The sequence below is a fragment of the Gallinula chloropus genome, assembly GCF_964237585.1.
Source record: "Gallinula chloropus genome assembly, chromosome: 6".
NCBI classification, from domain to species: Eukaryota; Metazoa; Chordata; class Aves; order Gruiformes; family Rallidae; genus Gallinula; species Gallinula chloropus.
The window spans coordinates 18,844,788-18,871,868 of NC_140091.1; the positions used below are offsets into that span (position 1 = coordinate 18,844,788).

General features: G+C 46.6%; 1 protein-coding gene across 1 annotated transcript in view; it reads right to left on the reverse strand.

Moving 5' to 3' along the window:
• Positions 1 to 3,452: 3,452 nt before the first annotated feature.
• The window catches only part of COP1 (COP1 E3 ubiquitin ligase), a gene marked incomplete at its 5' end in the record, with an annotated part of 130,357 nt that continues 106,728 nt past the window's right edge, over positions 3,453 to 27,081 (reverse strand). Inside the window, 2 exons of the mRNA XM_084266117.1 lie at positions 3,453 to 3,779; positions 5,631 to 5,675. Coding sequence (XP_084122243.1) covers positions 3,762 to 3,779; positions 5,631 to 5,675 — 63 coding nt within the window. The 3' untranslated portion in view covers positions 3,453 to 3,761. The remainder of the gene's footprint in view (positions 3,780 to 5,630; positions 5,676 to 27,081) is intronic.

Here is a 27,081-nt window from a genome sequence, read left to right on the forward strand (position 1 = left end):
CCTCTTCCCAGGAAGGCTTCCTGCTGCTTGATGTCATGGGGCAAATTCTCCTCCTGCCCTGCTGCCATCAGCCAGAGCCAGACTGAAGGTACAAGAATTAAGATGGAAAGGTCTGAAACAGAGGGTTTTTTTTTGCAAAACTTCCTCAACTCAAAAAAGGCTCGTGAACATGTGGAGCAGAGGAAGAAGCCTAGTTCTAACCCAACCATTTCATGCCTGAAGACGTGCTGGGGTCAGCACCGCTACCTGCTCATGAGATGATCTTGTCAAGGTCAGTGCTGCAGGGAACCCTCTGCTTTGTCCCCCCGGATCACTGCAGGTCCTTGCCACCTATTTCCCACCTCTGGGAAGCCACGAGAAAGGAAAGACAACTCCTGAGCAAGGAAAAGAGTTAGGTCTGCCTTGCCAATTATCCGTTGCTGTCATGATGACCTTCCATAGTTAAACAAAATCACCCTAAACAAACAAGGCTCCAGCACCAGGGCTGAGCGCTGGCATTAGCAGCTGTCCATGCTCACGGCTGAAGAGCCCCGACGTACCGGTATTAATTTAAATTCCCCCTTGACCATCATTTTCGATTCCCTCCAGCGCCAAACTTCTTTTCAGCACCAAGTCTTGTTCCTCCTACTCTTCTATTAAATGCTTTAAAATTAATTAAAGAGGCTTGGCTGGCCAGGCAGGGTTTAAATTTCCTTTCTCAAAGGGAAAACAAAGTAACTCTGACTCACCCAACACCTCTTGCAGGGATGTGAGTGCCGGAGGCAAAACCGTTCCGGGGCAGGTTTCAGCCACCGGCTTTGTCACTGTGTTCTTTCAGAAGAAAATGAGGCTAAAGACTCTAAGTGCCCACCATCCGCAATTAATTTTCACAAGGAGAGCGATTAAGAGTTGGAACAAGCTTCCTAGTGGGATTTAGGAATTTCCAAGTTCTTGCTCAGTTGAGTCACGAAGGTCTCCAAGGAACCTCATCCAGCTTTGAGGCTCTGACCTCTGAGATCCCTCCCAAATTCAAATCAACCCCTGGAGTCTAGAAAAAGGCTGAAAACCTGGGGATCATTTGTTGAGGAAGTGACTAATTAAAAAGATAAATAAATATATTTATATTGTCCGAACACTGTTAAAAAAAAAAAAACCCAAGAAGAGGAGATGGCGGTAAGTAATTAGACACGACTTAATGTGTCAACTGCAGAGTGTTACCTGAAGGAAAGAAAATTATGGGGATTAAAATAAGGAGCATACCATTTGTGACAAAGAGACACAGAGGAAAAATGCCATCAGCTCGTGTTTATGAGCCACTGTGTTTCTAATTAGGGCCAGACACCAATTTGCATTTTATCTTGATTGAAACAGAATGAAAACCGGCAAAGAAAAATAAAAGCAGCCAATGTTTAAACTGTTTTCCCTGTTTAATTCAAGGAGGAACCTTACAGCATCCAAAATAGCTGGGTTTTCTTGGCAGCTTTTAAGATCTCAGCTTTGCCGGAGCAATTTCAGGACACACAGGACCTTCAGGTTGGGGGGACAAGGAATGAGGTCACTGGCCAAGAGCGGTTGCATGGCATGCAACCAGGGTACACCAGCGGCGGGGTAGCTTGCAAGATAAATTAGCATTGATAAACAGGGCAAGGGATGAAGGAAACCCAGCCCTGGAACCAGGGGAAGTGGCAAGGGCACTGGCCGGCACTCCTCGTGGTGGCCCTGCCTTCACGGGTGGCTGGTGGGGAAGGATGCTCGGCGCAGCCCAGCGCAGGCACCCGACACTGAATTCTCTTCAAATGCGGCAAAATGGAAATGAAGCGAGTGCTCAGCAGGACATGTCAGACAGCTGCCAGCAGACAGAAGGAACCAATTTCATTTCCTTCTGCCACAGTGACTCGAGTGACTCATGCAACAGAGACCTGCAGACAGCACCTTGGAGCAGGACACACGGCACGTTCCCTTCTCTCTTCCTTCTCCCCCGCCACACCAGAACCCAAGGATGAAAACCAGCACGCAGCATCAGCTGTGTGGGGGGCATCCTCACCTCTTTTGGAGCCAAGCATTGCATTTCTTCCCACTGGAGAAGAGTCTCCAGGTGCCAGCAGCGATTTCAGTGGGTCCCACACCCTTCTAGCCAAGAGCCACAGCTGAAGGAGCATGTGGGTCCCCTGCGGCCCCGCTGCACACAGCACCAGCATTGAACCGGGGCAGGATGTGACCCAACTCTGCTGCAAGGCTGCAGCCCTGCTCCTTCACTCAGGGTTCCCACAAGTGACCCTCTTCTGTCCTCTGCCCACTGGCTGTCAGAAACACCTCACAACCCTTCTGGGAAGGGCAGAATCAGGCTTTTAACACCTAGAAGACGCAAGACACCTTTCACACGCCACCATCAGTTACGGCTCCTTGCTGAGATGCCAAAGACCACAGTGAAGTCCCTGCAGAGGTGAAGTCCCCTCAGCCTCAGACACGTGTGGGTACAATGAACCAATGCAGAGACTCTGCCTGCAAACCAAAACACTTCCTATGGGTATCATGGCACCTTTGCTACACCCACCAATGCCACTTCCAAGCTTAAGGAGATGAACTGGCAGCAATCCTGACATGACAGCTACTCCTGCACCTTCTTAGCCCTCCCACTATTCTGCCAACAAAGCAACAACGACTCTCAGCATCATGGTTTATTCCCCCTCTGTATGTACAATTAAGCATATGCATGACTTAAAATAAGGCTACTGACGTCATGCCTCATTACAGACTGACTCCATCCCCTCTTATTACAACATTTGAAAGGCTTGGCTTCCATGGCGTGCGGAGAGGGACAAATGCAACTGGACCACACAGGCGATGAGAGGGCACGGGGCTTTGGTAAGTGGGTCTAGAAGCTCCCTCCTCTAGCTGCCAGCCAAACACACGCAGGGCAGTGGGGGTATGAGCGCATGGGATAGGCGGATATCGTTATCCAACGACATTTTGGTGAGGGCAGTCTAGATCCCAGGCAATGGTAGATCACCCCAGCTCAGCATGGTGCTGCTGGCAGGCAGCAGAGAGGCCCAGGCTTGTGTGGGTGGAAGGACAACTTACTCCTCTCCTTTGGGGCTGCCCCTTTGGGATGAGGCAGGGGCAAAAGGAGGGGAGAAAGGGGAAGATGTCCTTCTCTTCTTGAGGACTTCAGGCTCCAGAGGTGTCAACCTGGGGTGTATTTGTCAACATTTAATGCATCTAAAAAAAGAAAAATAAAGAATCAGACGAACAACCGCACCATATTATGATGGGATCTCAAAGCAGATTGCTTGCATGTAAGGTAAGCCTGAAGAGACTTTCTTTTTCCAAAGGGGACAAAGGAACAGTCCAGACGAAAAGTAACCGGAGACGCGCAACTGAGGACAGCTCTGTGTGGTCCTGTAAGATCCCTTCCCAAGTACATCTGTTCCTATATGCAACAAGAGACAATCTTCCAGCTTCAGCTTGTGGCTCAATAAATTTTATTATTCCTTTTTGTTTTTATTTAAAAGAATTTGTTTTCCTATCATAAAAATTAGACAACCATATCACCACCACCACCAGCAGCAAAGTCTGTGGAGTTAATGTTGATGGCAGACAGTCCACTGGTGTTTCCAGTGTCTCAAAACGTCCTAGAGAGTCCATAAATGGAAAACCCAAACATGATGGTTTTTGAGGAGGAACATCAAGGTGGTTTTGGTTTCTTGTCCTGCTGAGGATCCCAGATGAATACTGTCGTATATCAGCCAGACCAAGTACCTCATGTTTCGAGAGAAAACCCTTCATACCAGCTCCAGTACCTGATTAGTAGGGAAGACGAGACATTTAGAATAGCAATTCATTACACTCATTATCTCCTACATCAGCATACAGATCACTAGGACAGGACTGACCCTTCCATCTCCGCCCCTTACCCTTTATTCACCAGCATTCAATAATATCACGCAAATAGGAGAAGCACTTGGCAAGGATCCTGATTTTGATGTCTGCTTGCACCGAGGATGAATTACAGCATGAAGCAAAACCACCCGGATGCCTCATCTCCACATGCCCCAGTGAACCGGCTCTGGGACACCATGTGATGGGCTATCTGGGGTTTGCTCCTCTCAGCCCTCTGTGCTCACCCTGCCCTTGTCCATGCTGAGATGGTGCAAGGCATGGTCTAGAGATGACAGAAGACGAAGGACTACGGGCACTGTCACCTGCCAAGTGATTTGTGCAGCCTGTATGACCCCGGGGTGGTTTTACTGGGGCTGTGGATACTGGTTAGTGTGGCATCTGCTACTAGACCGGAGCGGGTCCCTTCCCAGACCATCCCACCTTTTTCCGGCGTGCTGCCAACAATAAATGGAAATCGCAGAGCTCTGACAGCCCTGGCTGTTGGCACGTTTCTCTGTCTACCTCCTCTCATTAACAAGCAGAGTGCATGAGCAAAACCCTCTCCTCTCTAATCACTCTCCAGTTGTTGCTGGATCCACTTCAAGATATCAAAAGTGTCTGTGCATTTTATCCATTTTGCTAAGAAGGAAGTGACCAAAGTAATGAGCAACCAATTCCACAGCCGGCTAATAAATCACCTACGAACAAGAGGCTACAGCAGCAACAAGCAGCAAGAGCAGGAGTAACTGGGGGGCTTGTGGCCAAAAAAGGAGGAAAAAAGTAAATCCCGACACACAGCCCAACACAGACCACTCAGGTCTCTCTCCATTCCTGTTTTTTTGGTGATTTTTCTTTTCCCAGGACCACTCACTCAGGCCAGAGTTGCTGGTCTGGCTCCAGAGAGGTGCTATCATCGCATGAATGCGAGAGGAGAGCAGGATGAGGAGCTCAGCTTCATCAGAGAGAGAATCCAGAGTGTAACTTTGCAAACAGCAGGTAAACCTGTTTATCAGCAGCTACAGAAAGCTACCAGGGCTCCAGGCTACCAGCTTGCCGTGTTAACCACCGAGCCTGAAAGTACAGTGGAGGTACAACTTGGGATGGCCAGAGGATTGGCAACAGCCCGGGTTTGGGTACCAGTAGGACATAAATCTCTTGTGTATTGCTTTACATTTCATGGATAGAAATCCATAGAACAAGCACTCTGGAAGACTTTCAAGTGTTGAAAACCTGGTGAAACGTTGGCTTCTCGTTGGGGTCGCAAAGCCCTGCGCTGGCAGCTGCCTGGCACAGCCCATCTTGGCACCAGGAATCAGTGAGGTGAGGGAGCATTCACACTCATTTTAAACACCGCTCCAGCTGCCTGCGCATCAGGAGCTCAGCTGTCAGCTCTGCTGCACCCAGAGGGTGGGCTCTGGTTAACCACCAGCAAGTCAACACACAGCCTCTGCTGCCACAAGAACCAGCGCTTGGGAAGATGCTTGTGCCACGCTCTCCACACTAGCAGGAGCCCAAGGAGTGGCAGGGGCATGGCATGAACTGGATGGCCACCAGCAGCTCTTCCACACCTTGCTTTGACGGGGTTTCGCTGCCGGCGTGCTGTCTGCTCGCCCAGCCACATATCGGAGGCAAATACACCATTTAACCTACACACTTGTAGAGTTGGGGTGACCTCCTCTGATGGTTTCTCCTGGCCGTATGGTTTCTCTGACCTTGCTCTTTGCTAACAACAGATTCAAGCGTCTAAAGGGGAGATGCACGAAATAACTTACCTTAATTGTTCCCTGACTGTTAGCAGCAATCAGCACATTGGACTCCTGGAAAAAAAGAAGAGGCACTATCACAATCTGCCACTGCTTTCTCTTTTTCCCTCCTTCTCTCTTCTCTTTTGGAAGAAGTAGAGAAGCACCAGTTACTTTTATCTTAAACATTGGAATCACTAGGTTGGAAAAGACCTTTGAGATCATCGAGCCCGTAGAAATATATCTAATCTCAAAGGGACTTAACTCTTCCCATTTCCAAGACATTTTCGAGGCTAAAAGTCTTTTTAGAAGTTATAGCACCTTAAATAATTAGAAAGCAATAATCCTTAGCGCTTGCACAGAGCTTTAAATCTCCAAAGCAATTTACAAACATGAATTAATCTTCACAGTCTCCCTGCAAAGTGGGCAAATAATAATCATCATCATCATTTATGATCTTTTGGCAGCATACGGACAAAGGTCCCCAGCACCCTAAAACAGACTAATCACCATGACAAAACCTCTCCCAAAGTCAAGGGGTTTCAGACAGCTAAACCAGAGACAGGCACTGGGAGATACACCCAGTTTGGAAGGAAGATGAACAGAGAGGGCTCCAGCCCTGCTTTATTCAGACAGGCAGCACCTGTTCACCTCCTGCCAACTGATGGAACTGCCTTCGGAGATATCCCGGTTGTCTGCAAATTAATGGTCTGCAGCATCAGTCAGGCAACCCCCAGGCAAAAAAAACAGGGCAGGGGAAGACAGCCATTGCTGTCTTCAGCTGGCATGCCCGATGTGAGTGTGGAGGCACCCTCCCAAACTGAGATCGTTCAGACCAGAGGGAAATCCAAAAGAATGACACGGTGCCAATAAACTCGAAGCAGGTAAGCGCTGGGGCGCTGGTACTGACTCTGGAGATGCCATGGTTGAACCACTACTCCCAGACCGGTGTCCTGCATCCATCTGTGTGCCACCGATTGTAGCGTACGCTGCCAAATCGCCTGCCACGACCTGTTTTCTCTAAAGATAGCTGATACCTCTTCTCAGGCACAATTTTCCAATTCCTCTCACTGCCGCTATCCATGCCCAGGCAAACTCGTTGTAATTATCCCACTGCTTAACACATGCGTTTTTAATCAACTCGGTGACTAGAACATGCCCTGCTCCAAAGCGAGCAGAAAGCCAGCTCGACCCGGCCCCAACAGGACTGCACGCTACCTCACCGTGAGGTTTTGGACTTTGCACAGCCACGAGCTTGGAAGTAAAGGGAGAGAAATCCCTTCCGATGCAAAAAAATCCACTTATTGGGTAAGAGCAGCCTCGCAATGGCTCACTGGGCTAATTGTTACAGGTAGATTTGTTCACCCTGGTACAATCATTAGGGGATTAGTTAAGACTCCCGATATTATCTCACCAACAATCCTCCAAGTCACAGCTCCTGACAAGAAAATATATCCTCAAAGGAAGGCTACACTTCAATTGCTATTAGCTCAGAAGCTAGAAGAGCCAGGTCTTGTGAGCTGCTCAGCTTCAGGTTAACAGCACTGAAACCCACTGCGGGGAGGGAACACAGGTATAGGTGCAATTTAGGGACCAAAACTGGGACTGGGATGCCTGATAGGATTTTGGGGGCAAGGGGAAGTCCTGAGCACAGATGATCCAGGGTTTGAGTGATTCTTGTTTGCACTGTGAGCGATTGGTAATTCATCCTGCTGCAGTCTGCTGGGGTACCACTGTAAATGAACTCTGGTTCAATGAACAGTTTTACCTGCTAAATAAAATAAAAATGCCAGAGGGTAATATACTCTCACTCCCTTGTTCTTCAGAAGCTACTGATTTATTTTTTTTCCTGATTTTTTTTTCTTCCCCCCCAGCAGGGTCTGAGCTAATCACCGCTCTGCTGCTTTCACCCACAATCATGAGATGCAAATGGGAGCAGACAGCAGCAAAATTAGCACCAAATCTGTCATCGAACGAACAGTGACTTGCTTGTTAAGGCACTCTAGCACCGCATTCCTCCGGAACACGGCAAAGTAACTTGTTTTTAATCCTTTAAAGCAACAATTCCCTTCTTTTCATGTCGCCTGTGAAACAGCCAATATATTTAACACATTAAAAACCTTGGCAAGACGTGAGGATGCGTAGGTTTGTAACTTGTGACAGCCGTGTGCATGTCAAACCAAGCCTTTTGCCAGGCTGCCAGAGCAGAGTCACCACGTCCTCCAAAGAAAGCCACCATTACCACCTAACTGGCAGGAGGGCCACTTCCCCTACCACGCACTACAAGCATCTGTATACCTCAGGCATGAAAAACAGGGCATTGCCTTCTGCTCTACCATCAACACTTGGGTGTTTCTATGCAGGGCACAGAGGTTGGAAGGCTGACCTTTCCTCATCTCTCCCAGATCCGTTGTCTTCAGGAGCCAGGACCTCCCAAAGAAGAGATGGGGGGTATGTTGGAGTTCCACCTGGACTAACAAAACAGGTATGAAAACGCCTGTTCTACACACATACCTCCTCGATGGGCGAGTGGCATGTGCAGCCCGTAACAGGAGAGGCAGAAGGTACCAGCTGCCTTTGCTAAAACAAGACTGAAGGGTGAAAAAACCAACCAAACACAACAAACAACAAGAGATGGGGGTTTGCTGCCTGGCAAGTGACAGCATTTTGTTCTGTGGGGCTGCAAATCGCCACTATTCCTGCAGGCTGGTGGAGAGCCACTGGCCGTGTGACCGGATGGAAAACGGCAACCCTCTCCTCTGCACATCGCGGCAGGCAAGGAGCGATCGGTGCAGATGTGGCACAGCGCGCTCCGGTTCCCCGCGATGAGATAATGCAGCATCTCAACAAGCCAGAGACAGCCATAAAACTGACGGGAGACAGCTCAAGAGTGTTGGCCCTGTTAAGTCCACAGAAAGGAGGAAGGCTCTGGGGATGACAGAAGTCCACGTCGTCTTGTCTCCTGGCATTAGGTAGGAATTCAGAAAGATTAATTGACAAACGCAGGTGCATCTCAGGACTCACGTTAAGATTCATCTACGGTGTGGGTCCAGAACATCTTAGAGCACCTCAGAGAGGTTCTAAGGCTTAGAAACAGCCTTCCACACATGCCAACTTTTTCCTCGACTGCAGAGTACTGTCTATAGGAAGTCTGAAGGACAGTTCCTTGACATTGGGAAGGACTCGGCTCCACCACAAATCTTTGTTATTGCCTCCAGACTGGACGCAGAGCCACGCAGAGGCAGGCATTATGCAAAATGAAGCCGTAAATCAGTCCTGAGTGCAAAGACAAACCAGACAGAAGCACTTCTGTCCTGAACCCGATGCATCTCCATTCTCCTAGACGCAGCACCAGCCCAACACAACTGGTCCACCTGCAAGAACTTAGAAACATTTGACCTTGTTATTTGAAGGGACTTCCTTTGATTGCACCAAAAGAAGAAATTTCCACAGCACACTCTTGATGGCACAGAAAAACAAAATCAAATTTAGGACCTTCCTGAGTAGATGAGATACCTGCTACATTCATCATTCAAAGGAATTATTTACCCTGTGACAGCCAGACTCTGAAGCACACTGATTTCCTTCCCTCCTAGATGAGCCCTGGATTTGGGTGGCCCTTGGGAAGCAATTTGTAGAGGAAAGGAAGAAAGGGAGAAGGAAAGTTAGGCTGCTGGCATTCATGCAAGAGTAGGCAGCATTAAGAGAATCAGAAATGCTCAGGATTTTTCAGGAATCTTGAAGAAACTCAGCTCAATGACTGAAAGTTGTTGGAGCTACTTCAGTGCAACAGGGAGTAAAAGATAGCTGAGGCTGCAGCTCTTCAAGTCCTTACATCTCTGTGCAAGAAAACATTGGGGGGGGGGGGGGGGGGGGGAGGGCGGCGCTAAATGAGAGTCACCACAGCCAGAGTGCTGTTAAAAGAGCACACACATCATTGGAGGGACACAGACTGATAATGTATGAGTGGGCTCAACTGTACAGAGCAAGTGGAAAATCCAGACAGGCCCTTGCAATAACCACAAGGCTCCTTCCTCTTTGCCACCCTCTTTATCAATGACGAGCCACCGTGGACACCCACCTGCCGCCGCAGTGCTCTTGGAGCTCTGCACACCTCTGGTGCAAAACCACAGCTGAGTATCTTCCTGCCTTTCTCTCCTGACACAAAATAGTGAGTCTGTCCCCAGGGGGCTTGAAATATATGAGATGAGCACAAATCACTCACATCTGCTTGTGGTTTTTTTTCCTTTAATATCCTTCGTGAGACCATTCCTCCTCCATTATCCCACATATATCAGTCCTTAAAATGAAATTCAGAAGCTCGCACTGGAGAAGAGGATGGAGCACAGTCTATGCAGGAGGAGGAGTCCAGAGGCCAGCTTCGAAACATCGCGGTCCCCCGGTTGGGAGAGAAACTGTGGATCAGAACATTTATTTGTGAACACAGCCTACACTTTTACAGTGTGGTGGTTTTGCCAAAATTAGTCTTGCCAGGACCAGAGCCAGAGTAACTGAAGGTTGGAAGTGCAGTGGGTAGCTAAGAACCACGGTTTTGACCATGTAAGCTAGTGCACAAAAGATGTGGCAGCACTCCTCTGTGCATTAGCCTGACAAAACTAACCTGGAAATAGACTTAATCAACGGTGTTTCCCTCAAGGCCTGCACCGAGAAGGGAGGAAGGTTTGGCTAGAAATGGTACAACGTGGAGTAATTTCTTACTTGTACACTCTCCCCTACCTTCTACAGGTAGGAGCAATATCACAAGGGGCTGCCAGAGGCCAGGTAGCCCACGTGCCCTTCCTCTGAAGGAGGTGTTATAACTTGCTCCAATAGGTACACAAGCCAGTGAGATCAGAATTGGCTTCAGAAAAAAAAGTTCTGTCTTATGGAGACTTTTTCCCTCTGCTTTCCGTCCCTTCTCCTAACACTTTCACCTCTTCAGAGCAGCATCAAAGGAGGAAGAGGGCAGGTCCAAGTTCCTCAGAGCCACATACACTCCCAACACGCTGTTGCTCTGAACAACCGGATTACTCAAACTTAACCTAAGATGTTGCTGTATTGTTTAGGACATGTAGGGGCTGACAGATGCCAGCTGTGTCTCTTCAACTTGTATGTGCACATGTTCACACAACAGACTCAAAATCCTATTTGGAACTTTCACAGTATTAGAAATAATTACAGACCATGAAGTCTGTGTTCTCCAAGCCCCTATCCCCCTTTGTCTGCACAAATAAAGTATATTTGCCTCAAACTCCCAGCATAGTTGCCATTCAGGTAAGCATGAATTTTTCTGGGTTTTCAGTTAGGTTTCTTCTACTGATTCACTGTTAGGATTATTGAAGATCTTATTTTAAATTAACAGCTTCTCACCTTCCCAGCCCAGCACTCGTTTCTGCTAATGAACGGCTGGGTTCGTCAGCAATTCTCTTTCAAGCAGACAGACTCGCCCACAAAAAAATCCTGAACACTTAATTCAAAGGAACTGGAGCCTAATTAAGCAAAGTTGTTGATACAGTGGGAAAATATATGGAGTGAGAAAGCTTGCACCCAAATATCCACTGCCATATGTTATTTATAGGCAGAACAGAAGCTTATCATTGAACTAAAGCTAGTGGGGTTTGGACAGAAGGCTCTCACCTGAAGTAAAGCTACTAGGGCCTGGCAATACTACTCAAGTGCTGGCTTTTAGGACTGAAGCTGCAGACCACCTGAAAGACCCACCTCACCCAAACTTTTCCCATCAACACCATGTGCAAAGGTTCTTACATCAAGATGCATGAAAGCAGTTCCCCAGCAGATCACCGTTTGCTTGACTGCTCTTCATAGCTTGTAATTAGCAGATTCTAATGGCTTTTCACTCAAAATCCCCCAGGATCTGGTTGTTTTCTTGTTGTATGACTCAAGACAGCTCTTGTTTTTGAAAGAAAATTACAAATTCTAACCTGGGAAACGTGATGAACCTCCGGCACACAAAAATCAAGAGGTTTTTAAAAACTAAACTGCCAGATTAGATTTCTTCCCAGCAGGATAACGTGTCGCACATGGAATTTTATGTTCTTTGCCCCATGGTTGTGATACAATTTGTTATTGATGAAGGGGTGTACGGCAGGACAGGTAAAGTGGGGCAAGTCCCACTACCTCCAGAATTTCCTTTAGACGCTATCGCGCTCACCTGACTTTAATCCCTTCTGGACAATTTTAAGGCCATATCATTTATATTGTGAACATCAGGGTCAAGCAGAGATTCATTACTCCTTTAAACCGAGCGCTTCTTAAAGACAGGCCTTGCACACAGAAGACATCATACCAAGATTTTTCAGGAGCAGCGACGCCCAACTCTTTAGGTTTCAAACCTGGAACAGAACATGGATGCCTAAACCGTGTCTTTTAATCCTTAGAAACTGTATTTTTATCTCATTGGGAAGGTAATTCCTTTGTGTATACAGAGATAAAGCCTCCTCAGGCTTATCTGGGCCAAAACAAAAAAAATAAAATAGAGAGAAGGCAACTATTCAATATATCTGAAAAAGGTCTCATATGCACTTCCTTCTAGCTCCAGCTGCAAACACACAATCTTCGGGGGCTTTTAAGTTTATAAACGCTACACAATAACATCCACACAGCAAACTAAAGAGATTTTCTTAACATGTTAAACCATGGATTTAGAGATGAAGGCGCTCCTTTGGCTTGCTACAGAAGGACTTGCCTGCAATCACACATACACATGTATAGATAATGGACAGGCTATAAAGGGGAAAAAAAGCGCTTTCAAACAAATTAGTGTTTTCATCATCCTATATCACGCCACGTTTACAGCTTCTGCACAAGTTGGAGTGCATCTCACTAGGAACTGTGTGCAGGTAGAAATTCAGCATCTCCTTGAATCCCTCCCCTCGTTTTTCTGCTATTCCAGATTTTAACCTCTGTACCAGGGATGCTTTTATCAAGTTTTCTGACACTTCCACATCTGGTATTTCCTATCTGCGACTCAGTATGTGAATATATCCCTCTTTTTTTTTTGCACCTCAAAGCAGCAACCTTCTCATTTTTGGATTTTACACTTAATGCATTTTTCTACTCCTTTTCAGGCCAAACTCCGTCTAAGATGATGCTGAATGTGACTAGAAGCTTAGTTGCTCTTGTACATAGCCAGGTCTCTGCATTCGCAGCACACACGTGCCCAGAGGAAAGTACCCCAGGGCTTGTTCCAATGACACACTCACATAAGTAGTAAGCTGTCCCTCAGCCAAGTGAGAAATCACTTTTGCTTAGCATGACCCTTCTTTTCAGTGCGTAGCTCTCGAGAAAACAAGATCAACGAGGCAACCCAAGACCAGGCTAGAAGAAAACACGACTATGAGCGGGTACAGCACTGCACACAGGCACCGATTTGCTTGCCTCTACGCTGTCTTCTGAATTCAAGATGGAAATGGAGAGCGATGGGAAGAGGGCAAAGAGAGCCCTGCAAAGGCAGGAAAGCCAGGCAGCCAAGCCCATGCCAGGAGCTGTTGATATATTACAGGCAACTCCCTCTGTAATTTAGTCAGTCTGGAACAAAACTGGGTTTAATGAGTGCCTAATTTATTTAGAATTCAAGATGAGACTAACTCGTCAGAGGTTTATTATTCTGCATCTACTGCAAAGTGAAGCATGCAGCTCTAACAGCTGGTGCACGCTCCCTGTCAGGCAAGGTAGGAAGGCATGTGTTAAAACCAAATTACGTTGGCATTAACCCTCTTTACCCCAAAGGACAAGCCTTCTCCTCCTCTATATGGAGGAAGACTGAGCTCCATTGCCCTCCTAGTTGTGATAAGGTCTCTAAAGCTACTCGTTCCTAGGGTCATATATCCTGGGATTTCAGTCACCGCCCATAAACAATACGCTCAAGGTCTGGAAGGAAGCGGCAGCAGTAATATATAAATACAGCTCACAACAAGCCTGCAGAAGAACATCTCACAGACACCCAACACATCAGCATCGATATTGCAAAGCCAGAGGAGATGGCCAGGCATTTGTTCAGCAAAAGCAGCTTTTAGCGTCTATTCTCTTAAATACTTGTTTGGCAATTCTGCCACACATCATTCGATGACTACACGGTCTGAGACCCTCATTCCTGCTGCCTCCTTTCTCTTCTACTGTTTGTTGCACTCTGTCATTACATCATGCTAGAGGTGATGAATTTAATCTCTCACTGGCCAAGGTCATGCTGCCCTGCCCACCACTGCTGCATGTGGCCAAGACAAGCCCCGGGGTGCTATCGTTACTGTAGCTACCGTTTCTCTCTCCCTTCCAAACCCTCACTGGAAACAGAATGTGCACTCTGAAGAACACTGCATGGCAGTATTCAGAAACATGAGCTACATCTGGGAGTTTTAGGTTGTGATGGCCAACTACGGGATCAGAGATATGAGCAGAAGTCAGCAGACTGTGAAAAAGCCTTTTCCATGCAAGCTACCCCAAATTAAACAGCCCAGTCTACTCTCCAAGCATGGCCTGCATAGCCCAGTCCTGCACCCCAGCAAGGTCCACAATTCCCAACGGCTGCTCTGGCAAGGAACAGATGCTGGTGAAAAACTCTGGAGAGATGCCAAAAGACATCCTTCTCTGCAGCCCCCAGCTCCTTGGCCCTCCTTAACTCACACCACTTACCTTGCCTCCTGTGAAGGGCATACTCCAAGTGCTTTAAGCACTGCTTCATGTTTCGTTAATTCCCTTATATCTCTAATTTCTTTCTTTCTCACTCAGAATGTGTTTCTCCCATCCCTCTTACCTTCTCTACTCTTCTTCCTTCTTTTTGCCACATCAGTGCTTTCTTTTCCTGCTAAACTACACCCAACGCTCCTCAGTTGCTCAGTTCCCTCTTTCAAGTCTTCTTCACGCTTGAATCAGCAATTCCCTAGTTTGTGCAAGAACGTTTTGATCTCTCCTAGACCATCTGTCCTGTATCCTTCCGGGCTTTTATACTTGCGAGATCGTTGTCCCTTGTGTGGCATCGCTCACCAAAACCCTACTTTCACGATTCTATTCTTGAGTTTCAACTGTCTCTTCTACAGCAACATACAGATCCTTCCATCTCCTTCTCCCTCCCACCTCTGAAAATCCTCTTACAGAATAGTTTCCCTTTCTTTCCAACCCTTTTTGTCTCCACCATACTAATAGCAAAACCAGCGTGTACAATGCCCTTGGGTGGAGAAAGGGAGTGGATGATGGCTAACCACCTCCTCCGGTCGCAGTATTCAGTCAATCGACCAACTATCTGCTCCCACGGGCAGTGACACAGTTGTCTTTTTGGCTCTCTGTACCTCGAGGTCCCTGAACTCATGAGTGCACTAGGATGATGTATCCGTTCTGCTGGTCCCTGCCTGGGCTGCCAGCTACAGCTCATTCCCTCGTCCACCTCCAACCAGAGGATAGAAGAACACGAGGAGGTAGAAGCCTTGTGGTTAGAGACTGAAACGTGGTTAGCTTGTGGGAAACAACCGCTGCTGGGCCAAAAGCTTTCAAAAGGAGGTGGTGATCAACATCAGCAGCCTGGCAACTGGTCACACGCTCCAGATATCCCTTCTTTCCTGCTTTTTCTGGATACACAAGAACTAATCTCACACATTAGTGTGCTGAACTGGAGCACGCTCTTCCAAAGGCTGACAAATGGTTTCTAAGTTGGGCCATGGGGGATCACTGCTAGATGACACATCTCCTGTGCTTCCTGAAGCTCAGCACATCACTGATGCTGCCAGAGGCTTCCCTGGGCCAGGCAGCAGAGTTGGGATCTTGGGACTGAGTCAGTCCCCACACAGGAACACCCTGAAAGAAGCTGTTACCTGGTCACGCTCCCACTTGCCCCCCTCTCCCACTGCCATTAGTGCCAGTCTCTAAACTGCTGAACAATACAGGCTTCAAATTGACCCAACCACCTTGACAGTAATATTTTAAATTATTAAGTCTCAGTTCTTTAATGCCAATAAATCATTTATATGTGCGCATTTAATTAACAATCCAATCAGTTAAAACAACTTAGCATTCGCACAACACATTTTATCAGAGGACCCAAAGACACATTACAACATTAATTAAGTGTAACAAATGCCCTGGTGAGATAGCAGAGTAGTATCCTGCTTTGACATGTGGGGAAACCAAGGCAACGTGCTCAGTGGATTTACCCAAGGTTAATCCAGATGTTCACAGCAAGGAGAAAAACCACAAAGATGGAACTCTCCTAACACACATTCCTTTTCTGAACTGCAGCATTTGTTTATTTGCTTGTGAGAAATCTGATCCAGCTGCATTCCTCCCCTGAACAGACCAGGGGCACAAACCATGGCTCTGAAGGATGCTAAAAATCACCCTGAAACTGCAGCAGCCTGCCAAGTGATGGTGAACATACTGAGTCCAACACAATACCTAGGCAAGGGGTTTTGAAGCACATCAGTGACCCTTCCCAGCCCCCAGTTCCCAGCTACGGACACATCTGAGCTCTCGGGATGCAGGACACTTATCCAGCAGACATAGGTCCTTGACCTATGTCATTTTGGTCTCTCCTAAGTGCTCCAACAGTTCATCCAATCCCTGGGGAGTTTTGTGCCTGGCTCCCATGCCAAAGAGCACAGGAGAAAAGCAAGAAATTCCTGAAGGACACTGACTCTGCTCACAAGACACTGAGCAGTTACCAGTCTTGGAAAACATCAGGAGTCCTAATACCTTCACTTCTGTCCAAACCCATAGCATCACAAGTTCTTCAGGCCACGCACAGCCTGTCCTGCCATCTCCCCCTCCCCTCCCACGCCCAGGAGATAACCCTTCACAGTGATCCCAGACAACAGCAGCACTCACACAACCATGGCAGCTCTGCTTAAGGATGTGCTCCTCTGTGTCCTCAACTGAAACAGTTTGAGATCCCACAGTTTGGCTTGCTTCGCTCATTTGGTACAGAAAAAACACAGTTCCTGGCACTAAGGCCTCAGCTGACCGCTCAAAGCATTGGGGATGGTTTTGTTGATGGAGCTTGACAGCCATCTGGAAGTCAGTCCATCCATCCATCCTGGGCATGTCCAGCCTTGTTTTTCCCAAAGACTATGAATTCTGTTCTGTAAGCAAGTGGCATGCTATGGAAATGCTTTAGGTTTCCCAATTATCATGTGATGAAACAGATGATGCCTGCTACCCATCCCTGTAACCCAAGCATGCGTCGCTCAGTGAAGCTGGCTGGATTTTCAGTTGTTCTCACTGAAACCAAGAGGAGTTTATCTCCTCAACATCTGTGGCAACCAGATCCCTATGATTAAAAGCCCTGAGTCTCAATGCAAGTCCACCTCATGGTGGTGGGATGCAGAACCTTCCTTCTCCAAGCAAAGCAATGTATAAAGTGAGAGTAAAATTGAAGTCACTGGTTCCTGCACCAGAAGATAAGACAACACAGAATTCACCCAATCAAAGCAAGAGAATGGGTTGGTTAGCATTAAGGATTTAAAGCTACCACAGGCTTAAGCCCCAAACTAACCTCCGGAGAAAGAGGTGTTGCAGCTGTGTAACTGGTGGGAATACACACTGAGCTGGTGGGTCAGGCTGGAAAGAAAAACATCCCTCATCTGACACTGTCCTCTCAAAGCAAAAGTGGAAGAACAATCACTGTATTACTGCTACTGTCTGTGGTCGTCAATGTGGGAGAATGGGTTAATCATTGGAGGCACCAGAAGGACAAGGGGAGCCAAAGTGAGTCAAGCTGGATAGGACAGCAAGTGGGGGGAACACTTTGGCAGGAACTCGTGAAACGGCTGATGGGCCGAGGAAATCAGTTTATTTCAAACCAATAATGGATTCATACTCAGCTACTGTTGGTTTTAAAGGGTTTGGCTGTCAGCTCTTTGGGGCAGAAAGCTGTCGCTCACTGTCTGTCTGGACAACACCTCGCAAATTGGATCTCCTGCCAACTGCAGCTTCTTTGCTCTGTCCTAATGAAAACGACCTCCACCTCCAATACTGGCCTGAGACCAAGACGCCAAAAACAGTCATGTTAAAGCAACCAGAATCCTGACGCTGAATTTGTATGCTTTAGCTGTACTAACACCCCTTGGACACACTCATCCGTTCAAGTGGGATTCCACCACCAAACCAAACCCAACCCTTGACACTCCAGTGTCCCCAAACACTCAACTCTCAGTTCTGGACTTAAAATCCAGACTGTTTTGTTAATGGGTCTCAGAATAACATTGCAGGGGGACTACAGTGCTCGGTATCTGCGAACCACATTAACTATTCTGAACGTTTTGCTTGTGCCAGCTGGAAAAGAAGGATGGTAGTTTCACTGCATCTGTAAGCCTTCTAATTGTGTTTCTGGATGGGCCAGAAGTCTGGCAGACATAGAAATCAAAGCCTTTGCTTCTCTTTAAGCCAGGAATAGTAAATTTAATAGCAACAGGAACAGAGTCACGAGTCTAAGTGTCAGCGCTGAGGATGCCATCTGTGGGAGAGACACGAGAGCATACCTAAGACACTACACCTCTAGCCAAGGCTGCAGGCAGGGATGGCAGGGATCGTGCAGCATCTGCATGGCAAGCAGAGCTACTGCAAGGCGAAGGGAAGGGGGGCACAGCGGGAGAGCAGAAATACCTCATCCCTGGAGGCTGCTTCCACCTGAAAGGCTGCAGCTGCACAGAGGAGGCAAGAACAGGAAAGGCAAGGATACGGCTCTATGAGGTGGCCTAGCTCATAGCTGCATAGGGCACTACAGCAAATTTAAGAACACACACGCTCATAAATATACATACACACATCTCATCTGTTCTGTGCCCCACCCCACCCCCCCTCCTGTCCAGAGAACTGCAGCAGTGAAATCACCAGGACCTGACACGAGAAAACAAGGAATAAATTGCATCTCGGGGAGAAAAATCAAGGCACGTTAACATCAGCACATGTGTAAGCTTCATGGAATGATACTTACACTAACGCTGTTTGTAACATGCGCCCCCTATTTGGGAAAGAGGACTTTGATTTAAAGAATAAATGTTTAATTAAAGTAAAACAAAAGTTTCCATTAATTTTGACGGAATTCACAACCTGCTGCTCTCCTTCAACACTCAATCGAGCTAATGTTGTAACAGCACTGGGCGCAGCACTAGGTACCCAAAACCTCTTGGAATGCAGACAAGACAGTAATCTGTACCAAACCACAGGGCCCTCCTCCAGCTACATTTTGGTCCGCAAAATACCGTTTCAAAAATGACCTGAGTGCAGTTAGGCAAATATTGTCACTAGCCAAAGCACAAAGGGAAATTAGGAAGGAGGAGAGATGTCGACAAACTTCGTATCTGCAAAGCAAAAGGTCTGGAGCCTACACCTGCAGGCAGTTCATTCTGATGGTATCCAAACCCAGGTTTAACATCACAAGCCCGAGTTTACTCTTGAGCAGAACTATCTCCTCCTCACCTATAGCCCAGAACAGGGTCAGAGCTGTCCTGAACTGCGGTCAGCACGGTCTCTGTATATCCATATAGTTATGGCACTGTGCAAAAGGGAGCTGAACTGGACTTGGTGCTGTCTGGAAGAGAGCGATCTTTCATTTGTAAGCTGAGAGAAATGCTGGAATATTCTACTGCTGATGCCTTCTGTTGTATTTATCTGGGAGGAGAAGGGAGTGGGGAAAAGACGACAACTATGCCTTAGGTATTAGGAATGATGAGATACAGCTTTATAGCTTTAGTACAATAAATGCAAAGCATGACATCTTCCCTACTCCGTTCAGCAGAATGAACTATTCAAAAGACAATAATGAACTTTGCATCATCTGAAGGACTCAATTGTGCTCTGCTGCCTGCTTCCCCGATCCCAAATCCAGAAGGACGAGCGAATCCAGTAATGAAAATGCACCTGAGAAATCAGAAATCACTGGGTCATTCAGCTGTTGAGAAGCATTTTAGATACAAAATAAAGGATGTAAAAAAAGACCCCACCAAGGACCGAGATTAAAGTCAGAAGAAAAACGCCAAACGTCTTCAGACGGGTTCACTGATTGTGAGAGAGGGGGAAAACGAAAGTCTAAAACTCAACACACAATCCTGACAACTGGAGCGAAATTCCCTATTGTTTCCTTCACTTCCCACTTTCCCTCTTCTCCACTTGCTCATTCCTCTCTTCTTGCACCTTCCCCATCCCTGAAGGGACAACAGGAGGTAGCCCCAGAATTCCAATGGCGTTTGCTAATTCATTAAATCCCATGGATTTAAATAGGCAAAACTAATGGGAACTCGCCTCACAGGCATCCTCTGCAATCCTAGATGAGGATTCAGGAGTCACCTGAAGCTCTAGACAGGGCTTTCTTTTGTTTACGGCCTTTAAATAATTCAGAGAGGGGAGCTGTCAAGCTGAATCTGCAAAGCTCCCTTGATTTTGGTCTTCCACTATTAGACTGCCTGCCTATTGTTTATAAAGACAAAAAGAAAAACATTACAAGATCGTATGTCTGCATGGGAAGGGAGTCAAGGACTGGAAGAACAAGGGCCGTCAGGACAGAAGTCATAAAAAAACAGATGGGAAAGCAAAAGTAGGCAGTAGGTGAAATACAGTTGTAAAGCTGCAAGAGCAAGCTGGCAGGTTCAGTCGTGCTATAAACAAACAATGCTACCAGTTTCTTTTGTAATGGGATGTCATTGTTTAAAAAGGAAAAACCCTAAATGCAAATAGTAACTTTAATTAGCAATTAAAAGCACAACTTCCCAGCTATACAGCTGCAGCCACCTCTCCCAGATCTGCCTGACAATCATCAGGCAGCAGGCCAGCACTAAATAACCACCCCGAACCTCAGAGAGCCATTTCACCCCTTTTCCCTTCTCTGCACTCCCCGCTCTCCCCCAGGCTTCTTGGGCAGACAAACACGGTAATGTCTGCTGAAGATCTACTAGGTCCTGCCTGGGGACACCAGCAGACCACAGGTGATGGCCCTTGGCATCCCAAGGAACTCACACTCCCAAGGTGCCTTCTAGATTTTATTTCAGGGTGGGTTTTTTTAAACGACTCTGGGGCACAGTACTGCTTTGATGGGAGTCTGCAGAGTCATTTTCAATCAAAGCTGCAAACCTGCCTTACAGCAAAGGTCTGTGTTGTAAAGCAGCGAGAAGAATGGAGGAACGGGGACCCTGGGGATGCATGGCTCTGTTCCACTCATGCACGTCTCCCCAGCCAGAATGAAATCACCTCTACAGACAGTCTGCTAAACCTAATCAGGGCTTTAAAAAAAAAAAAAACAATTTTAATACAAAAAAATGATAACGAGGATTACGGTCTCGCTTTAAACTACCAAGCTGGATTAATTTCCAGCAATTATATTTAGCTGTGGTTGCTGCCTGAGGGCTGTTCCCACGTGGTGGGACATCACGAATGGGCAGCTGAACTCCTGCCACAGATGCTGCGGGAGCTGCCTTGGCATATTAGGGGATAGCACACATGTATGGAGGGGAACGACCTGGTTTAGCTGGCTCTCCTAAAACAGACAGAGACCTCCACTTCACTCTAGGAAGACTGCAACAGCGGACAAAACACTTTTCTTTTGCCCGTGATTGGTCCAAACTGGTCCCAGCAGCTTCCAGTTCTACAAAATCCCATGATTAATCCAGCCTTTTATTGCACCATCTTTTATGCTGGGCTTCTGACTGTATGAAATCCTAAATGAAACATGATGTACTGCATGCAAATAAGCTGAAGAAAAGAGGATTCAACTAATAAGAAAATATCATTAAGTGGGCAAGTTCAACTCAGAACATCAAAATCATTCCAGGGACATGCGCACACACCCATCGGCCTCAAACCCAGCCCCGACAGCGCCATTCTTACTCACTCAGTGACTGCCAGCTCACAGCAGGGCCTGAAGCTGCAGTGCCATTAATAAGTCCCTAAATCTCTTGGCCTCGAACATGCTCCTAAACTCAAGGGAACAGCTTGCCAAGGGTGTGCTGCCTGCCAGCATCCCTGCAGCAAGGCTGTTCAACAGCAAGCAGCCTTTGTTTTTTTTTGTTTTGTTTGTTTTCTTTCAAATACATTTCAAAGTGGTGTGTACATGTGAAGGGAGTATTGCGAGCTCCCAAACATTACCAGTCACAGCCTGCTCCTTGTGTGAATGGAGGGGCTGTCAACCTCACAGGTCACATCCTCAAATTAGGGATTTTCCCCAATGTTCTCTTTCCTTGGCCCTCTGAAAAGGCAAAAGCAGCTGACATCCTTACTCGATCCTAAGCCGTAACTAGAGATACAGGAAAACTGGATGGCTCTACATGCTTCCTAATGGAAGACAGGAGATTACAAAAAAAATAACATTAGTTCTTAAAAGCATGGTTTTGTTGTTAGCATCACTACACTGGCAGTGTGCAGTTGGGGCTGACGGTGGCAAGTGGGAGTGGTGGATTGTGTGGAGGATCTGCTGGACACACTGCGTGAAGGGGCTTGGGGTAGCTGGAGCCTGAGCTTGTCCTTTACTAGATTCCCCAAGAGCAAACAAAACTGCAGGAAGGTCCTTCATTTCCCATCCTCAGTTAACAGCAGAACTTTCAGGTATCAGAGGCTCTCGCAGGTGGAGCGAGCCCATGCTAAAATAATTTCCAGCTAATATGGTACGCAGATGTACCCATTCCAAACAACACCTCCTAACAACTCCATTCCTTAAAAAAACAACCCTAGAAAGCAGTTTAATTCCTAATGAGGCAGCAAATGAGGCAAAAGCCTCCTGCTTCGCGTGATGCACTCAACAAGCAGCTTGCGTACGTTTGCGGTTTCTCAGCCTGGCAAAACTGACAAAGGCTTTCAAGAAAGTGAGATCTAGGTTACATTCTACATCATTGTCGGCGGACAATTTGTTCTGGATTTAAGTCTTGCTCCTGATTAATCTTAATAGAGCAATGAATAGGAACTCCACATCCCAGAAAGTGGGAACGGTTTTATCTTTAAACGCAATTCACAAGTGAAATCACCTCTCTTGCAACAGATAATTCCACTACTGTTCGAGTTATTTTCACACAGTGGGTATAAAAAAATTATCCCTAAGATCTCTCAAATGGAAATGACTGGTTTTAACGCTCCCTGTCATTTTGAATGCATGCAAAGACTAACAATACTGTATCAAAAAGAGGAGCTCAACAATCAAGAAATCCATTAAGCCACCAACGATACTAATAGCAAAAAGGAAGTTTAAAGACTCAAGTATCTAAAGAAAAAAAAAAAATCAAGTCATTTTCCTACTGGAATTACAAGAGGAAACAAAACCCCTCGTGTTGCGACAAAGTGCCTCTGATTTTATATCCTTCAGCTACGCAAATATGAGCTCTGCTGACTGAGGGCGAGGGAAGACAAACAAACACTCCTGGCTTTTTTTTTTTTTTTTTGGTAATCTGCTCAATTATCTTGATTTCTCTTTCTAGAGATGCTTCTGTTGGCTTGCTCCTCAACGGGCAACACAGAGCCAACGCCAGAGTGCTGCAGGATGGCGATCACGTGTGGGACAGCTGGGGATTTCTGGTCCCTCAAGGCTGCCTGGTAGGGCTTGGCTGGATGATCTGAACTAGCTCTTCCTAAAGACAGGTCTGCATGGCTTTTGGAGGGGCTGAATCCACAACTGTGCTCAGATACGGCTGGCTAGGAGTCAGCGCTTGTCCAAGAGAAGGGCAACCAGTCTGGGGAAGGGGCTGGAGGGAAAATCATAGGAGGAGTGACTGAGGGAGCTGGGGAAGTTTAACCTGGAGAAGGGGAGGCTGAGGGGAGACCTTATCATTGCCTACAACTACCTGACAGGAGGGTGTAGAGAGGTGGGCGATGGTCTCTTCAGCCAGGTGACAGGATATGAGGAAATGGCCTCAAGCTGCTCCAGGGCAGAGTCAGATCAGATGTTAGGAAAAAGTTCTTTACCGAAAGGGTTATCAGGCACTGGAACAGGCTGATGGGGGAGGGGGTTGAGTCACTGACCCTGGATGTGTTTAACAGACAGGTAAATGAGGTGCTCAAGGATATGGTTTATTAGAGGACAGGCACGGTTGGACTCTATCTCAAAGGTCTTTTCCAACCCAGTGATTCTGTAAAAGTTATGGGTATGGCTACAATCACCAGCAGAAAAGCTCTTGTGAAGTGTTCATGATCACATAATTGCCTTAACTATAGCTTCCACGAAGAAATAAATTATATTCTAAGAAACTGTCTCTAAAAAAACTAAAACCACATGGCATGCGTCCAGGCAAACCCATACTGTGTAAGGAGAGACAGAAATGATGGGGCTTGGCACGCGTCGCCTTCATCACTTCATTAACTTAAAGATTTAGTGACTGTGGTGGGCTTACAAGGAGGAGACCGTCCTCATCGAGACTCACCACATTCAGATGGCTCTGCTCTCAAGGGAAAACCAAGGATTGCCTTATGATGGGAAGAGGGAGGGCTGCAAAGGATGGCCAAAAGAGTCCGAATTCACAGTCAAGGATACGCCAGGAAAGCAGTGGCAAAATCGTATCCCTTCAGCCTGCAACCATACACCTATCCAAACATTCATCTAAAGGAAACCTCTAAAGCAGGAGTTTTCTTACATAAACTTGTGAGCATCATCAGGGGGATTCTTTTCACAGCGTGGATCTTCACTTACTTTTGACATGGTAAATATAGTCTTAAGTTCTGAACCAAAGAAAACTTCCAAGTTCCCAGCGCAGGCTGCTGCCTGCTGTAACACCAAAAGAAAAGTTCGAGACACTGCTAACTCCTGTTTTACTTCAAATTTCCATGCATTTCCCAATAATTTAAATTTCTTCTTCTGCATTGTCAAGCCAAGCACAAACTTAACGAAAACAGAAAGCCAACAGCAAGATGAACCCCTTTGTACTAAATAAGGACATTTGTATTTCACTTCCTGCTTGTACTCTTTTTTTTTTTTTTTTTTTTAATATTCCTGCTAGCCCGAATTTATCTTTTCCAATGCTGGAGCTAACATGCAATTTATGAAGCAAGACACACACAGAAGCACTATTAACCTCCTATTTTAATCAAGAATGTTTCACTCTAAATGAGTCGAGCGCTTGCACAAGCATATACGCTCCAGCCTAGCTGGGCATGCCGTGATTTGGTGGTTGAAACTTGACTGGAGCAGTGTGTTTTGTAGAAGGTCTGCCTTAGAAGAAAAAGGCAATGAGGTCTCAACTGATCAACCTAGAAGCTAGGAAGGCAAAAAGAAAAAAAAAAATATATAGAGTCACGTATGCCTAATTTACACCCAGAGACTTGGCTAGTGATGCTGAGCCACTGCCAGCACAGGTAGCAAGGAAGACTGCGGCTTTTCTTCCTCCCACTGCAGTTAATTTACGTGCTATCTGCAGATTACAGGTAAAAGGAGTTCCTTTTTATTATTATTATTTAATGGATCTGAACCAATCTTTCCTTGCAGTATATGGAATATTGCTTAGCTTCCCTCCAGTATCTCTCATTATCGTAAGTAAATGGGAAACAATGCGCCACCTCCCCAGCTGCCCCTGCTATACCACTCCGTTAAACTTAACTGAAGTCAAACTTGACAACCCAGCACTGCACCCAACAGCTCCCTTCTCTCCAGCTTCAGTGGCCAGGTAAGAATTTTCTGGAAGCCAGTATGATGTACAGTAACGTATCAGAGACAGAACTGCCTGAAGCAGGATGCAAGGGTGAGCACAACTCCGCTCAGCTGCATGACCCCAGGTTGAACGGCATCGCTTCTGTCTAAAAGGTACTCATTAACTGATGAAACCTAACTTCCCTGACATACTAATTTTCTCCTCCTTAGAAAGGGCTGATTATTATAATTCTCTGCGTATCCTATATGAAATAATTACATATCCTAATTACATATCCAGGTAGATTCAATTCAGATGTGAGACTGCTTTCAAAGGAGTGACTGTTTTCACCGCATATATGTGTAGAGAGGTCATCTAGTGAGAAGCTAGAATTTGAACATCACCGAAAGGAAATGAAGTCTTATTTAAATAGACTAAAAGGATATAAATCTGCCTTGCTGTCAGGACGCCAGTCTAAGCAGTTGTGGTTTGGGTTTTTTTTTTTTTTTTTTTTTCTCCTTACAAGGAACCTCTAACAAGCCTTAATTCCTGCTTTACTAATGCCCCCACATACAGTCCGCATCGAGCCGGTCACAAGTTAGGAGGTTTCAAAATGCTCTGGGGTTTTGTTACTGCTAACAGAAGGGCATAAAGCACATGAAAACCTTTGGAACAGTTGCCCAAAGCCAAGTGGTAACTATATTAATGCAGAGACCTACATCAAGTAAAGCTTTTGCAGTGAAAACCACCTGTGCATCAACAACGCTTCTACTTCCGTTTCCCCCGGAGGTTAAATTATCGGATCAAAATCTTGTGCTGGAAAGACAAAAAAATAGTAAGAATCAGTTCGTATTTTTTCCACTTCACTTAGACTCTGTAAAACATTAAATCCTGCCATTAAAACTGCTTAATTAGGAGCATTAGAGCAAAAGGTTGATGCAGCTTGCAAGCTGCAACTGCTGAACAGCGGTGGCCCGGCAGGACTCGCCATCGGTAGGCACGCTGAAGAATGGAGGAAACACAAAAGAGGGAAAAGACAATATCGTGAGGTTGCTTCGACTGCAGCTGAAGCAGTGCCACTTGTTAGAGGGAATGAGGTTATAAACCCACCTTCAAACAGCAGCGACAGCAGACCACCAGCAGAGAGGGTTTCAAACACCCTCGATGTGGGAATTCTGCTGCCGCATTGAAGCCAACTTCAAAGGCAGTGGTTAGCCCAATGCCAATGGCTTTTCAAAACCTACTTCACTCTCTCTTGCTGGTCTGAAACCAGAGTCCTACTTTAGCACTAAGTACTGAGAAATCCAGCTTTACCCCTGCAGCTCCCATCTGCCTCATGAAACACCAAATACAGCCCGACTCGCAGAGCTGAGCTCTGAATGCTCACACCTTCCTGTCAACCAGAGACCGCAACAGATAGAGGGGACTTCAAAAAAATCCCAACAAACCCAACAGAGGGAAGTGAAGTGAAGGCTGCTCACACAGGAGGTGCTCTGAAGCAGAGGGGACCAGCTTTTGGTGGATCTTGAGATCATGCATCCTGAGCTGCATCACAAGAAGCATGGCCAGCAGATTGAGAGGTGATTCTACCCCTCAGTTTTGGCAAGAAAAACTACCCCTGTAGTGCTGCGTCCAGCTCTGGAGCCCTCAGCACAGGAAGGACATGGACCTCTTGGAGCAGGTCCAGAGGATGCCACGAGGATGATCCAAAGGCTGGAGCACCTCTCCTATGAAGACAGGCTAAGAGAGTTGGGGTGGTTCAGCCTGGAGACAAGAAGTCTCCGAGGGGACCTCGGAGCCCCTTCCAGCCCCTGAAGGCACCTACTGGAAAGCTGGGAATGGCTGTTTGTAAGGGCATGGAACAATAGGACGGGGGGCAGTGGGTTTAAACTAGAGCAAGGTGGGTTTAGATGAGACCTTGAGAAAAAGCTTTTCACTTTGAG